General features: G+C 49.0%; 1 protein-coding gene across 2 annotated transcripts; it reads left to right on the top strand.

Moving 5' to 3' along the window:
* The first annotated feature begins 235 nt into the window (after nt 1-235).
* Nucleotides 236-3,949, top strand: ZFP36L1 (ZFP36 ring finger protein like 1). 2 transcript variants are annotated; one of them, XM_021537050.2, is made up of 2 exons: nt 236-339; nt 1,426-3,949. In XM_021537050.2, the coding sequence occupies exon 2, from the start codon at nt 1,435-1,437 to the stop codon at nt 2,374-2,376; it is 942 nt and encodes a 313-aa protein (XP_021392725.1). In that variant the 5' UTR covers nt 236-339; nt 1,426-1,434; the 3' UTR covers nt 2,377-3,949. The 2 variants fall into 2 exon arrangements, with proteins under 2 accessions (XP_021392725.1, XP_021392724.1); XM_021537049.3 differs by lacking the exon at nt 236-339 and adding an exon at nt 374-599.
* The last annotated feature ends 12,198 nt before the right edge of the window (nt 3,950-16,147 follow it).

The following is a 16,147-nucleotide window of genomic DNA, read 5'->3' as shown; positions in this document are numbered from 1 at the left end:
ACACGCGCGCACAACGTGGGCGGACGCGGACGAGCGCGCGGACGGGCGCGCGCGGAGACGCGAGCAGAAACGGACACGCGCGCACAGGCGCGCGGAGCCGCTCGGTGCGGCCGCACAACCGCCCCCTCCGGCGCGGCGCGGGGCAGGGCGGGCCCGGCACAGCCACCCGCCCGCCCGCCGGCCGCTGCGCCTTCTGTCCCCCCTCCCCCTTGTCCCGCCCCCTCTCCTTCCTCCCGAAAGTTTTTTTGGGCCTGCCCGCCCGGGTGATTCAGTTGCGGTGTCAATCATCCTGCCCTCCTCCTCCTCTCCTTTCCCGTCGCCGGCTCCTCCTCCCGGGGGGTAAGTCACAAACTTTATAAGTTGAGCTTTCCCCGAGCCCCCTGGAAGCGGCGAGCGGGCGCGGCGGCCGGGCGGGCTGGTGGCTGTGTCGGCGGCGGGGGGAGGCTGCGAGCAGGGGCGCTGGAGGCTGTGCCTTACCCACGCCGTGACTCCTCGTGTCCGAGTGCCGCTGCCCCACTCGCTTCCCCCCTCGCTCGCCGAAGATGTCCACAGCCCTGGTGTCGCCCACCATCTTCGACTTGAGCGAAGTTTTATGCAAGGTAAGGGCGCCGGCGGGGGTTCCGCCGCCAGCTTCGGGGCTTCTCAGCTTCCTTGGGGCTCGTGTTCGGGCTTTCCCCCTTCCCCTCCCCCCACTTCGTTTTCTGATCGTGGGCGAGTTCAGCGCCGGGACCGGAGGGCGCGCGGCGGGATACAAGCGCGGCCACCCCATTTTGGGACTCCGGGGTCTCTCCCGCCCGCGTTTCCCGCCTCGGCCGCTCCGGAGGAGGAAGGGTGGGGGAGCCGCCCGCTCCCCCGGCGGGCTCAGCCGCGGCGCCGAGCGGGGGGGCCGGATCCTTCCCGTGCCCCCGGGGCCGCCGCGCTACAACACGCCCGGGCGCGGCGCGGAGGGCGGCGGCGCTGCCGCGGGGCCGGGCGGGGGCCGGGCGGGGGCCGGGCGGGGTCTCTCCCCGCGGGGCTCGGCCGCCCCTCGCCGGCCGCGCTCCGGGAGCGGTTGGGCGGGCGCCGCGCCGCGCGCTGCCCTTCCCGCGCGCCGCCGGCCCCGGGGGCGCTCCCGGGGAAGCGCTCCCGTCGCGCGGGGTTTTCGGGAGCCCCCCCGCGCCGGGCGCTCGGCCGGGACCGCGCCGCGGACGGGGAGGGGCGCGGCCGGGGCCCCGCTCGTGGGGCGGCGGAGGGGGCTGCAGCAGATGTGGCTGCGGGGGAGATGACCGGGCAGGGCTGTCGGGGCACGGCGGCCGCCGCCGCTTCCCGGGCCGCGGCAGTGGCAGGCGGTGGGGTGCCGCACCGCGCTCTCGGGGCTGCGTGGCGATGTCGGAGGAGGTGGTGGCAATAGCATTGACGTGACCGGCTCTTGCTTTGTCCCCGCAGAGCAACAAGATGCTGAATTACAGCCCCTCGGGTGTCAGCGGGTGCCTGCTGGACAGGAAGGCGGTGGGCACCCCGGCGGGCGGGGGTTTCCCTAGGAGGCACTCTGTCACCCTGCCCAACTCCAAGTTTCACCAGAACCAGCTCCTCAGCAGCCTGAAAGGGGAGCCGGCCCCCATGCTGGGCCCCCGCGAAAGCCGCTTCCGGGACCGCTCCTTCTCCGAGGGTGGTGAGCGCCTACTGCAGCAGAAGCAGCCCGGGGGACAGGTCAACTCCAGCCGCTACAAGACGGAGCTGTGCCGCCCCTTCGAGGAGAACGGCGCCTGCAAGTACGGTGACAAGTGCCAGTTCGCCCACGGCATCCACGAGCTGCGGAGCCTAACCCGTCACCCCAAGTACAAGACCGAGCTGTGCCGCACTTTCCACACCATCGGCTTCTGTCCCTATGGGCCGCGCTGCCACTTCATCCACAACGCGGAGGAGCGCCGCGCCGTGGCGGGGAGCCGGGAGCCTGCCGTCACCGACAGACCCCGCCTGCAGCACAGCTTCAGCTTCGCCGGCTTCCCCAGCACTGCTGCCAGCGGGCTGCTGGACAGCCCCACTTCTATCACACCGCCGCCCATGCTGAGCGCCGACGACCTGCTGGGCTCCCCCACCTTGCCTGACTGCGCCAGCAACCCTTTCACCTTCTCCAGCCAGGAGCTGGTCAGTCTCTTTGCCCCCAGCATGGGGGTGCAGGTGCCCAGCGGGAACTCCCCCACCACCTTTTTGTTCAGGCCCATGTCCGAGTCCCCCAACATGTTTGACTCGCCACCCAGTCCTCAGGACTCCCTCTCTGACCAGGAGGGCTATCTGAGCAGCTCCAGCAGCAGCCACAGCGGCTCAGATTCCCCTATCCTGGACACCTCAAGACGTCTTCCCATCTTCAGCAGACTCTCCATCTCCGACGACTAATCTGGGGTTTACTCTTGCCCCTCCCCACCTCTATTAAAACGTTAAGCTGAACGCCCCCCACCTTGTCCCCAGTAGTCCAAGCTGGATGTTAACATGTCCACATGCCTGCCTGATACCCACTGGCTTAAACCTTAAGTGCCAAAATTACGATGAGAAGCAATAACGTTTACAAAATTAGTGCCTTTTAACACTTTTCACTGTGACTGTATTACCTCTCCAGCTGCAGAGGGCACCAGCAGCTCTGTGCGCTTCCAGATGTGCAGGAAATGTCCGAATCCGGCTCCCTCCACTGGCCATGTACTGCATCGCCCTCTCCCAGTCCCTTCCCAGCCGGCCAGTTTCTGCTAGGCTGCAGGCACGTGGGCAAGTGTTAACATCCAGTCATCTTTCTCCCCTCCCCTTAAAAGACTAAATCTTGCCTGGATCCGCTCAGGTCTGTGGGAAGAAAAGCTGAGAACGGACAAAGATTGTAACATGAGTGGGACTTCGACTGGGAGGAAGAAAACAAAAGAAAAGCAAAAAAACAGATGGACTATGAGAGACTTGACTTTGGTGCTAAAAGTTCCCCATGTATACATGTGACATCTTAAAACAAATAAAGAAATAGAGGGGTGGGGCTAACAGAAGTCATTCCACACACACAAGTTCGTGTAAACAAAGTTCCAGTAGACATAGCTTTAATGGTTTTGCTCTAGAGTACTTTAGACCTATCTTAGAGCACTCACGCCAAGCTTTTTATTATTTTTTCTGGGTTTTTAATTTTGTATAACTTTTCAGAAATTGGAGAGCAAATTTTGCTTGTCACTGCACAACAATATAAAAAGCTTATTTAACTTATCAAAACGTATTTATTGCCAAAACCTTTGCTTTTTAATTTTGTTCATATTTATCGGGATGATGAATCCATAGAATATATTCTTTTATGTTTAAATTATGATCTTCCATATTAATCTTAAGATTGTGAAGTGTCTTTTTTCCTTTTTTCCCCACAGTTTAATATATTATACTACAATGACATTTTTTGTAACTTTACACTTTTTTTGGTTATTTTATTTTAAAAAATGAAAAATTAATTTAAAAAAATGCAAAAACTGTGTTTGGATTATTTATTTTAGAACTCCCTCCCCCTTTTTTTGTGTTGGACTGCAAATGGAGTTGTTGTGCATCTTTGCCTTTTCTCTTCTCTTTCTCTTCTCCTCTCCCGGGTCTTGCCTACCTGGGCTTTAGAATGTACATACCTGAGCTCTGTTGCGAGACAACGTGGAAGGAAGATCGTTTTCTTCCTCTTATTGTATAGATTCTTCAAGGAGAAAAGCCTTGGGCTCAAAGTGCCTATCTGAAGACATTCCAAATACAGTTTGTCTTTGCATTTCTGTATTCCAAGTTTGGAGTTTTCCTTGCCAAGGTGAATGGGACTGGCACAAAGAGAATAATGAATGTAATTTTTTTTCCCCCTGTTACTGTTCGCTACACTGCTTTTTCTTCCTCTTTGTGTGAGTTTATTTAAAAGAGAATCTCTTTTGTAATGACTGTTTGCAGTTTAAATCAATAAACCCCAAGTTTTTTCAAGAAACTGACAGTGGAGCTGGTTTTACTTAAAAAAATTGAGGGGCTGGTTTTAGGCAACCCCACAAATGCAGGTGCTTCCCTTCTCTTGACCCTTGAAATGCCCACAGTGTGCCCAGGCATCCCTCCATCGATCCTCACTGAGTCAGCAGGTCAGCCATGCAAGGGTTTGGGAGCAGATCAGTGGCAGCAAATACCTGGTGTGACCTACCCTGGTGGCTTCCAACCTCTGTCTCCTAGGGAGTGCTTGAGTCACTCAGTCTGTTCCTGACAAGTTCTTTCTGATGAGCATGGCTTAAACCTGGGATTGGCTTTTGTTGCCTGTGTGTTTTGTGTGTTCCTGCATAGCTCCTTCCACTTCAAGGAGAGCTTATGTGTGTTTTGAGTGAGGCTAAAGTGGGATGTCGAAGTGTTAGGGAAATACTCCAGCTATCAGTCCTGGCTTCTTGGTGGTACAGGTTTACTTGCACAGAGGGGCTCTTTGGTGCTTTGTGGGGGAGAGGAACATGAACCCCCAGCAAAGGCTCAAGTGTATGCACACATCACCCTGCTATCATATTTAAGTCCTTGTACATCTTGAAGTATCAGGAATGCCAGAAACTTTCCAGGTCATTGGTTTTGTTTAGGAACACATCCTTGCCAGCACTGGTTATGGTGTTAAGTCTTGTGTTTTCACCTTTGAGCTCTTTGCTGGAGCAAGCTTTTGCTTCCAAACTGGGGCTGAAATGTTGCTGTTGAACCACCAGTCCTTCAGCTGTCTTAAGATGTCTCAATGTTCGGCTTTCCTAATTCATGTTGGAAAAGTTCCTGCCAAACAAAAGCTGTAGGATACCTCAAGGCTTACACCGGTGAGCCAACCCTCTCTGCTGTTAGCTCTATGCACTTGTGTGGTCTGGCACTAAAGGTGAGCTAGGTGGAGGAAAGGTGGAGGAAGAAGAGTGTTGCTGATGGAAGCTGCTTCCCTTGAACACTGCAAAAGCTATGTGGGGAGTTTCTTTGGCAGATACTGATGTAAATTAGTGCACGGTGTGGTCTGCATGCTGATCCCTGAGAGAAGAGCTTCAGCATTGCTGGCCTTCGGCAGTACCTTTAACTAAAGCCTTGCTCCTGGGCATAAAGACAATGAGCCCCATATGAGGATGGGTTCTGCCTGGGAAACTTGTGCCCAGTTGCAGCAAGTGCCCAGGCCTGCTTCCTCTGCTGCCGGGAATCAAGCTGTCAGCTCCTGAAGAGTGAGAGTATCTGATCTGGAGGGGATCCCAAGCCTATTGCAGGGCACACACATGGAGCTTGAAACTGCTTGCTTCCTTTCTGGAGTTTCAGTGCAGCTCTTCAAACAAATAGTCTTTGACCAGTTAATAATTGATGAAGAAAATAGCTGTATCAGTTGCACAATGCTATTGGTATGACAAACAACCAGGAAGCTGTGCTAAAAGGAGGTCTTTGCCCATGATACTTGGGTACTTCCCTTGCCCTCCAAGTGCACTGATTGCAGGAAGCCAGAACTGTTTTCTTCTGGGAGTTTATTAATGATATATGCTCGGTCACTCTGCTCAGCTTTTTGAAATTAACCTTGAGCTGGTTCACGCAGGGGATAGAGAAGAGCAGAACAGGATACAAGAGCCTTCAGCAGTGGAAGGATTTACCAGATGTGATATCATTAGGATTCATTGCAGCTTTGGTCTGTGGCAGCAGACACTCTTTAGAGTGTCTCTCCTTCCTTGTATTTACCATGCATGAGCTGTCCATGCTCTTTCTCACAGTTAGCAAGTTTACCTAGTGGTTGTTTAGGTGAACCTACCATGGCTGGTAAGGCTAGGGAAGGCTCAGAAAAGTATAAATAGCCTATGCTGACAGGATAGTTTTGAGACACACATTCCTCCGGCTTTGAATGTGTGTCTCACATTCTCCACTCTGGCTGATTGATTTAGTGCATGGACTTTCAGAGTGGCCATAAAGTAGGGCTGGGCCTGTGCATCGGGGCAGTTGGTCCTGGTGTGCCTGCTGTGGCAGGGCAGAGAGAAGTACCAACAAGAACAAGATGCCTGTAAGGTGCCATGGCAAAGTGTGCCTCTGTACACTGCACAGGTTGTGCTTACAGTTCTTACTTTGGGGCAGGGGGATGTCTGTGGTGGCTCGAGCTTCTCTTTGCATACGTTTTGTTGTAGTCATGGGTGCTTGCTGTGGGCTCCTAAGGAGTAGCCTATGCCTCCGGGCTACAAGCATTTGCTGTTTTTTGGCTTTGAGTCAGGTGTGTCTGGTGCTATCCACCCTCAATATGTCTTGGAAATTAAAGCCATTATGTATGGCTGGCTGTGCCAGTTGCCTCTTGGTATGGAATAATATGATGTCTTTGATCTGCAGAGCTCCAGGTGGCTCAGATCCCACCCTAGTACCTGCCTCCCCCCTTCCTAATTCCTGCAACAGCTGTATGTGTCCCAGAGACACTATTGACTATTCACTGTTTTGCTATGGACTAGCTGTGGCTTTTGTGCCAGAACACCTTCAGTTCTGCAATTAGGACCTGTAGAAGCAGAGATCATCTCATTTCCTGAACATCATAGGAGAGAGATGAAAAATCAAATAGGGGTTCTTTCTTGTTACTGATTATTTTGTTTTTAAAGGCAGTTGGGAACTTAATGTTTGATTTTGGCCAACCTTTGTTTAGTATCACTTGTACATAGAAATGGTGTGCCAGATTGCAAGAGATGAAGAATACCATTTAAAAGGAGCCCTGAAATTTTCCAAGTTCCTGGTCCTGAGAGAGTTTGTCTTATCAGTTTAGTCGTGAAACTGGGAGGCAGAGAGGGAAAGAATTTGGAGAAGAAATACGCTTGGAGGACTGTTACAAGCTGGCTCCAATTTTCAGTGCAGTGGTCTGTGGATGGGACTTTGGGCTGCTCATGCAAATAATCTCAGGAAGAATGGGCTCTGCCAGGCCTTTGCACAGCAGAGGGAACATGGCAGTGGGGCAGGAAAGGATGGGGTCACCACTGGACATCAAGAGCCAGAGACTGAGCACACACAGCGTGGGGATAGCATGGGTGAGAAAGAAGCCGTGCTGCCTAGAGTCTGAAGATTACTCACGTTCAAGTTCATGAAGGCAAATATCCATTGGGGCTCAAGAGCATCAAAATGAGGGGAAGGTCTGGATAATGCAGCCTGCTGGACACTATCTGATGACCATGCCCAAGGATATGAATGACTATTAAGATGCAGTAATACAGGCAAAAACCACAGCATGCCCTTTACACTTGCTAATTGCCGCAATTTGTGTGGTCTGTGTTGGGGAAAGCTAGCATGTGCTTGGGTCTGGAGAAAGAGGCTTTGGGAGAAGGTGCTGTGGTCAGTGTGTGAACAAAGAGGCTCCTCACTTCAGTGCTGGGGGTGTTGTGGGGGCTGGGGGCTGAAGACATGTCCAGGGCAGCGCTGACACAAAAACACTGCCTGCGAGGGAGAGAGAGACTTGTGCTTCAGGGAGGCTCCTCATACAACAGGCAGACATGAAGGTGAGAGGTCTGGTACCAGCAGTGGGGCTGGTGAGGCAGTTCTGCTGCAGAGGGGTGGTGTGCAGAGTGACCAGATGCTTCAGCAACCAGCAAAAGTGTGGTGAGTGAAGTGAAAATAGAAAAAAATTTAAGAGTGAAGAATGGTGCCTTTCTTACTTGGGCCCTACAGAAGAGGGGTCAGGAGGAGCTCATAGCAGAAGCAGTTTGAGGTGCATGAACCAGCCACAAACAGGAGGAAAGCAGCAAAGCCAGTGTTAGGAAGGAGTTAGGTGGGAGGAAGGGGTGAAGGAGTTGTAGAGGGTCTCTTGGGCTGGGAACATTGGGACAGATGGTGAGACTGGCTTGGTGGGGACACTTCAAGAGTCTGCTGGGAACTCACAGAACAGTTCTTCCCCTCGAGGCTGAGTTCAGTCCAAAATGTTAGATGATTCTGCCTGGTGATGTAAAATGTCCTTTGTTTAGAGACTCTTTGGCCCATTCAGCAACGCCTTTTCCTCACAAAGCCGACGCTTATTCCCTAGAATACTTACAGAAAAAAAAAAAAAAAAAAGTTCCTCTAAGACACCCTAAACCAATACCTGCTGTGACTAAGCCCTGTGGGCAGCTCCGCAGCTGATTTATATCCTCCTCCTCCAAAGCGAAGGGGTTGGAGTGGAAACAGGCGCGGCGTTACCCATAGCCTCGGGCAGGAGCGTGAGCTGCGCGGCGGGGCGGGAGGAAGCGGGGCCGCGGGGCGGCTGCTGCCGGCCGTGACGCCGGGTCGGCTTTCCTCGTGGGCAGAACAGAGCTCCTTTTGGCTGGTGCAGCTTTATGGGCTCGCCTGGGTTTATTATACTGCAAATGGTTTGAATTCCACATGGTAATTTCCAGAGAGGCTTTGTTTCACGTTTGCTGCCTTTTCCCCCGCCCTGGTTTTAATTTTTTTTTTTTTTTTTTTTAATTACCAGTCCCCTAACCTCTTCTTTTTGACTGGGTTTTGGTAATAGTTGCCGTTTTCTGAGCAAACAGAGGACTGGAATTCTCCCTGCCTGGGCTCCAGCTGCAAATTAATCTCTTTTCATAGTTTCGCTTTATGTCCGCCCACTATCCCCACCACATTAACTCAGTCAACACATGGAAGTGAAATTTTTCCATCCAGGATCCTGCGGGTTGTAAGGCTGTTGTGGAGCACGTGACTGCCAGCTCCAGAGTTTTCTTGCACCTCTGGATGGAAGGAAGTTTCCTCATCCCCCACATATGCGAGCGGTCGCCGGTGGGATGTGAAAGGTTTTGACAACTGGAGTTTGTGGAAACATTGCAGGGTTCAGCAGCACTTGTGCGTGTATTTAAAGTCCCAGCGCAGCAGCCGGGTGGAGGCACAGCCATAGGTATGGCTCGTTTGCAGCACCCCCGGTGCTACCAGCCCACTGCTCAGCAAACGGGGGCTCTCCATGGAGCCCTGCTCTCCCCACAGGGTTTATCTCCCTCCCAGGGAGGACAGAGGGTACAAGCAATGATGATATTGACAAAGACGGATGGGGTCTGCTTGGCCTATCAGATGTATTTTGTAATTTCTACGTGATGCCTTTCACATGTGGGCCTGGGAAGACTTTACAGGTATTTTGGGCACTTGGCAAATATATCTGTACCTATTCCACAGGTTTTAAAACCCTGTTAGAGATACTACTGCCTGGTAAAGGGGATTGTTTGGCAGTGGCACAGTATTGCAGAAAGAACTGCGGAAATAATTCAGGACTCCTGATACTTTTTCTCCTGTCATAGTCTCCAGGCAACAGCAAATATTTCTCCTGAATACTCTGGATGAGCAGATGCCAACGTTGATTCACAGGAAAAGGATGTAGCCACGCAAGCCATAGAAATGTTGTTTGGGATGGTAGCCACAGCCCCTAAGGAGACATTAAGCAATATGGAACAAACGCCAATGAAGCTCTTAAAGCTCTTGCTATGTTTGCTATAAAGAGATTTCTTGAGCAGTGTTAGGTGGGAACCGTTGTGATTTACCTTAATTACAGCTATGTGGAGGGAATATACTGTGTTTCACAGCTCTGGAGATGCTGCTAGGGCTTTTGAGCACTAGCAAAGTTCTGGTTTACTGAGAAGTTACAGTCACAAGATATGGGGAGAGCTGTTGATAAAAAAGCTTTTGTTAAAGGCCCACAGCAGAGCATAAAAGGTGCGGTTCTGCTGGAAAAAGGATGGCAGTGAAAATGTGCAAAGAGCTCCCTGTTTATTTTCTCTGTGACTGAGATGTTCTGTGCTGTGTTCAAAAATAACCCCATTTTCCTTCATTATAATACTTACAAACTTATCATGAGATTATCATGAGAAAAGCTGAGAACAAACCTAATTCACCCTGTCTTCAGGGTGCCCAGCCAAAAGAGCTAGAAGAGCTGAAAAAAATAATTTTCCTCTTAGGTTTAGGTATTGTGGGCTTTGGATTCATTGGCTGAACTTGCTGACCAAGATATTTTCCCTCTTTTCCTCTTTTCTGACCAGAAAAACACTTCCAGTGTGGATGAAAACAGAACTGGAAATGTTTGGAAAGCATGCAAAAGTTTGTTTCAAGTGAGCTGTTGGTAAGAAATTGAGGGCAGACAGCTGGGGGAGGCCAGTGGTCCACGGCCTGGCCTGTGGACCACTGTCAGTGTGTCATCCAGATTGGCAGGGACTTCTAGTGAATCATTCAGTCCTGCTCTTTTAACTGTGACAGAAATGAACTCCCAATTCTCAAACCACCTCTCAGGCAGAGGGAGTTGACTACTGATAGCCTTGAATGTCTCCAGCACTGAGGTGCACAGCATTCCCTTGTCAGGGAGTTTCAAGGCTCAGGCAATTTTAACCTCTCTATATGTAACCTATACTGAACCTGAATGTCTTCTACAGAGGTTTGTGGCCACTAACTTTTTGTCCCTTTGCCTTTGATTAACAAGACAGGAGGCCAGCTTCCAGACAGAGTCCCGCAAAACGGCACATGTGGTTTTACCTTTCAGCTTTCCTGCCAGCTGTTTCTCTTCTCCAGCCTCTTCCCAGGGCATGTGATTTTCAGAACATTTTCATGATTCTCTTTGCATATCTGCTGGAAATATAGGATGTCCTAGACCCACCCTGGACTTTCATTTTCAGTCTGGCTCTGCACTTGGTGATGCTGTCCTGCTCTTGGTTCTTGAGGTGGTAAATTTAACCTTCCGGGCCTAATGTGGGGTGAGGTCATATTAGGAGAAAAGCACCCTGTCAAATTATACTGGTTCTGCTAGGAATACAGTGGGAATCAGTTCCACCTCCTGTCACAGCATTGTGCTGCCAAACCAGGGCCCTGCCCCATTTCCGTGGGGCTCCCCTCACACAGCCTGGGAGTGGAGGCTGCCTGATTATGCAGAGTTTATCCCAAGTGGGTTGCATGTATGAATAAGTGTGTATACCTAATACCTAATAACTAGCTCTGATATTAGCACTGTGCTTCACAGCACCCAGGGTCCCTGGGCTGTCACCCCACTGTCAGGGCCCCTACCAGTGCACTCAAAGGAAGCCATACTCCTGCCCTTTGCTTTTCCTCCCTGAAGGAGAGACATTATTCCCTATCCCCAGGGAACATCAGCTTTGAAACACGGAGTTGACTTGTTTCCATTTACCATTATCTTGGTTTAAGTAAATAACAGCGGTTAACAGCGGTCATAAAATTATCTGGCTTCAAAAAAATTCAGCTGTAGAGTTTGGTCCTGTGGCCTCCCTGATCAGCTCATTTCCAAGGGGCAAACATGCACTGGGAAAAGAAACAGTGTCTCCTTGTTCATCACAAATGGTCATCTCCCCATTGTATCAGCAGCCACCTTGACAAAAGCTGGTCACTGTAGAAAAGTACAGCAAGCCTTTCACCATGCGCTGCTTCACCCTTCTGAATAAATCTGACAAGTCATTTAAATCAACCAAATCATCCACCATCCCTCACCAGAGGCCACCACATCACCAGCATTTTAGAATCAAGTTCTGCACTGGAGAGGAGGGTCCTTGACAAAGCAGTGATGATCCTCACTGAGGGATTTTGGATCACCTCTGGTTATACTGCAAGTAAAATATTTTCTCTTAATATCTGCCTCATCTGGAAGCTGATTGGCAGGCTGGCTGGTTTTAGGAATCACTCTTGACCTGTGTTAGGATTTCAGCAACAAGGATCTGGTTTCCAATTGTGGTATCATAAGGAAGGAGGATAGACCAGATGCCTAGTGTATCCAAATAAAAAACCCAAACCAACGAAGTCTTATTTTAGCTTCTGAAACAGAAACTATAAATCTTAATACCCATAAGGAATAGATGAGCTGGACAACCAGCAATATCAGACAGACATTGTTCTAGTGATGGTATCTGTGCTTTATTTCTGTCAGCAAGTTTAGGTAGTGATGTGTCTCTTTCTTAATTTAAAAACTGGTAGATAGCGAGGTTCAAGATGACAATTTATATAATTAGAATTTCAAAATAATATATTATACCCCATTTTCTGTACATAGAGATTAAATGTGAAAAGACCACAGCTGGCAGAAATGTGGATTTCTTCAATTTTTGCACATCTTTCTTTGTGTTCCTGCTGGTAGGACTAGGACTGCCATGACTCTTTCCCACAGGTGGCAATAAAAATTGATCAGGGTCCAGCCTGTTCCTCTGCTTCATTTAAGTAAAACACAAAAAGTGGAAAAAAACCATGAATGCTAAAAAAGTAAAATCCAGTCCAGCTCCAGGTAAAGGCACTGTACCAAATCTTTTTCAGTGCTCTCTGATACACGGAATTGGTCCTTGAACTGCTGTCATTTGGTCTGCTAATAAAACAAATCATAATGTTCAATATGAAGTAAACCAGGAAGAGAGGAAGAAACTGCAATTCAGCAGTAAGTATCTGAGCAGTGTGGAAACAAGTGCTGGTGGGGCTAGATCCTGCAAATACAGCAAAAGGCCCCTAGCTCACAGGCTGTGCTAGATTTCAGGTGACTCCCAAATGCAGTGGGGAATGAGGAACAGGGAAAAACCTCCTCTAGGAACTGATTGTATTTTGTCCAGCACTCAACAGCTGTTTTGGATCCTGATTTTTAAAAGATTCAATAAAATTAAAAAAAATAAGAAGGAAAAAAAAAGGAAAAAGAAAAAGAAAAGAGTGAGTGAAATTGAGATTGGGAAAAGAAACAAAGAGTCCCAAAAAAACATGTTTTTGATGGAGGAACTGGGTTTTTGCACCCTAGCACTGTTTGTACTTTCAGATTGTCAGCAATCTGTAGCGTGCTGAGCAGAGGACAGTGTGGTGGAAATACCTATGAAGCAGTGAGAGCCTTATCAAGGTACTGTACCAGGAAATACACCGCTTTCTTTCCTACTTCATGCACGATGCTGTGATTAAACCCAACAGCACGCCTCATCATAACGTGCCTTATCAGCCCCACTATCTGATGACAACAGCAGCCCTTGGGAGACCAGACTGACATCATCCAAAACCTCAGTAGTTCAAGACTGAAGAATGAGGCTAAGCTGCAAGCTGTGCTTGACTGTGTTGATCTGTTTGTACTAAACTTGCAGGTACTTTGCTAGAGAAAAAGGAATATAAAAATCAAGCCCAAACAATGTTTCTGACCGTTCCTGACAGGTTGTCATGCTATTTAGCAAATGAATGCAGCAAGCAAAGGAGGTTTTTTCGCTCAGCAAATACCACAAATCTGCTCCACAGCTTTCTGTAGCTTTGAGAGAGGGGAGGAAAAAAGGTCAAACCAAGACATTGTCACTGCCTTGAGGATGGTATGGAGCCCCAGTCCCAAATTCAGTTGTATGTGGCTGTGAGGTTTAGGTTCATCCTGTACTACAAACAGGGGCCAGCTGTTGATCCAGGCAGAGCTCTGAATCTCCAGATACAAAACTTCATCATGGCTGGTTCATTGCCAGTCTTCTTGTTTGGTAATGCTGGTTCACCGAGGCAAAGCATACTGGCCCTGGCTTTCTGGCCTCCTTTCTATAATTTAAAATGAGAATTTCTACAGTCACAAAAATAAGAAACAGAAAATAGAGCAGGCTTTTCTTGTGTAATATTCAGCAAACTTGTCTGGTTTTAATTTGTTCTCCCTGTCCTGGGTTCTTCAAAACACCTTCTCTCATTTACGTCAGCATAGATTTACCACACCCCAGTTATTTCAGACCTGGATAGCAGCATGGAAAAAGATTACCAGTTGTCTGGAGCTGATTCCTTACGCCTTGGACAAAAGAAGATCATATGGGACCATATTCGTTCAAGAACTGCCTTTGTATTTGTACAGAACCTGGCACTAGTGAGCCTACTCCTTCTTTAAGCTCCCGGTGCTACAAAATCGTTTTTAAAAACACCCCCTGCGTTTAATGTTTGGGTTTTGGTGGGTTTGCTTTTAGTTGCAATGCAAGCTTTCAGAGGGAAATCAAGCCAGATTTAAATGCTGAATGCATGCATAGCAACCAAAGTAGGGCCATCCAGCGCACGGATGCTAAGTGCCGTTTACAGCCCCCGCGGAGCCCAGCCGCCAGCACCCCGGGCCATGCACGGCTGGGTGGCCTTACTGCCCGCTGTGACCCTGGGGGTTCTGAGGTGTCCCCGCACCTGTCACATGGATCTGGGGAGCTGCTTTGCAAAAGAGACCTTGTCTTCCAGGACATGCTCCCGGTGCTCGCCGCTGCCCTGGACTGCTGGTTCCTTCCCTGCCGTGGCACCTGCCCGCCCCGGCAGCGCAGGGTGAGTAAGCACTCGGGATAGGAGCGTCAGCTCCTTCGGCGATGTGCGAAGGACTGAAAACCACCCAGCAGAAGGAAAATACAGATGACTTTCATTTTATTGTCTCAGTGAAGGCTTGGCTCAAGGGATGGGCTGCAAAGACGTCTGGTGGAAATAAGACTTGCCTTTTAAGAGAGATCATTAGATAAATCCAACTGTGTTGTGGGACTGCTGGAAGCCTCCCCGAACAAGTGTGGGGAACTTGTAGTGGTTTTTTGAGGCATAGTGCTATTGTCTATTTTGTTGAACATATTTCTTTGTCTTGATTAACTTTAAGGAGCACCGAGAACACAATGTGCCCCAGGGGGAAGATTTACAGAAAGACTTGATTGGAGAATGGAATTCTTTTAAAATTTCTTCTCCTACAATACTTTCTAAAATATTCATATTCTGAAGAACACTTGCTTTTTTCTGCTTGATAGGTACACCTGGGCTCTTACCCGGCTCTGCTACATTACTCAGTTAGTGCTTTAGTTAACTTATTCTCGTCATTGCTAAAAATATTGTAAAAACCCGCTTTTAAATAAATGACACAGTGGAAGATTGTTGAGGTCGGGGATTAGTAAGAAATATAGGTGAGATTTTTCAGATTTACAGACATCTTCTGGTCCCACTCCTGAGAAGGAAGCACTTTTGAAAGGCTCTTGTGAAATATGCTGATGGTCTGAGCATCCACATCATCAACTCCCCATGACAATTGCCACTGATTGACCACTTGCTGGCTGTCTCCGCTGCAGGCCAGGAATGGATGAGTCATGGAAACAGAATTCCCCTTCACCCTGGCTGCCTCCCAGGCCCTCTGGGGGACTGCATTGACAACAGAGAAGGAAAGTCAGCACTGCTTTTTTTGACACTGTGAATCACTGATCAAACAAAACTCTTTTGCTCCCATGGACTTGATATCAAGGCAACGGTTTTCATTACATACTAAGAAAACAATCCCAAATAGTGCTAGGCACATTATTTTGTGTAGAAAATTGATTCTGTGCTACTTCAGGCCAGAAAAAAATGTATACCATGTGTGCTAGAAGCTTTATCAGAAGATGCTGAAAACGATTGCCATGCAATCTAATACAGCAGTATTTAGATATTGGTTTTCATTTTCGATTTATTTTCTGACATAGGGTTTGGTTGCATTTTCATAATCTCTAAATGGAACAACCCTCTTGCGGAAAAAAAAAATACAATAAAAGAGAAGGAAATTAACAGATTAAGCTCTGGGTGCTTCCCTGAATAGATAATTACTATTTAGGTGGGGAAGGAGGTTCTGTTCCACCAGGTAACTAAATTATTTTTATTTGAGTTCTGCCTGGAACATTACTCAATATTCACACAACTCTGCTACTGGAACTCAGATATAAATACCAATGAATCCATACAGTGAGGTATTCAGAATTTCCCTCGAGGTATTCTCAAATGGGGAAAAAAATAAACCATATAAAAATGTGTAAAGGGAGTTTTGTCTTGACACCAGATGTATGGTGGGAGAAAGAAGTGCAAGTCCTGCCTTAATGCAAGCCCTTTGCCTTGAAAGGAGCTTTTCAGGTGTTGTCAGCCTGCCGCACACGGCCTGCGTGCATCCTGGGGCAGGGCTGGTGACTGTGGGATCTGTGCAGGTGGGTCAGGCCAGCACCTTCCTCTTTCTTCCTTCTCTCCCCATCCCTGTCTTTTCCTGTCCTTCCCTGCCCATGTCATCCATGCACACCAGGAAACGTCCTGTCCTCTCCTCCAAGGTGCTTGCCAGGATGTTTCCTGCAAAATTTCCATGTCTCAGAGAGTAGCAGTGCAATGGGTGACTGTGTAATCCCTTCAGTGCTGGAGTTTGTCCTGGCTCTTGTGGTGTGTCAGGATCCAGTGGTGCTGGGACCCAAAGCACCACTGAGATGCTGTCTGTGACTCAATACCAACTGGACGTTTTCAGCTCACA

The sequence above is a fragment of the Lonchura striata genome, chromosome 6 (assembly GCF_046129695.1).
Source record: "Lonchura striata isolate bLonStr1 chromosome 6, bLonStr1.mat, whole genome shotgun sequence".
NCBI classification, from domain to species: domain Eukaryota; kingdom Metazoa; phylum Chordata; class Aves; order Passeriformes; family Estrildidae; genus Lonchura; species Lonchura striata.
The sequence above is the reverse complement of the archived record's forward strand: the minus strand, read 5'-3'. Positions and strand labels throughout refer to the sequence as shown.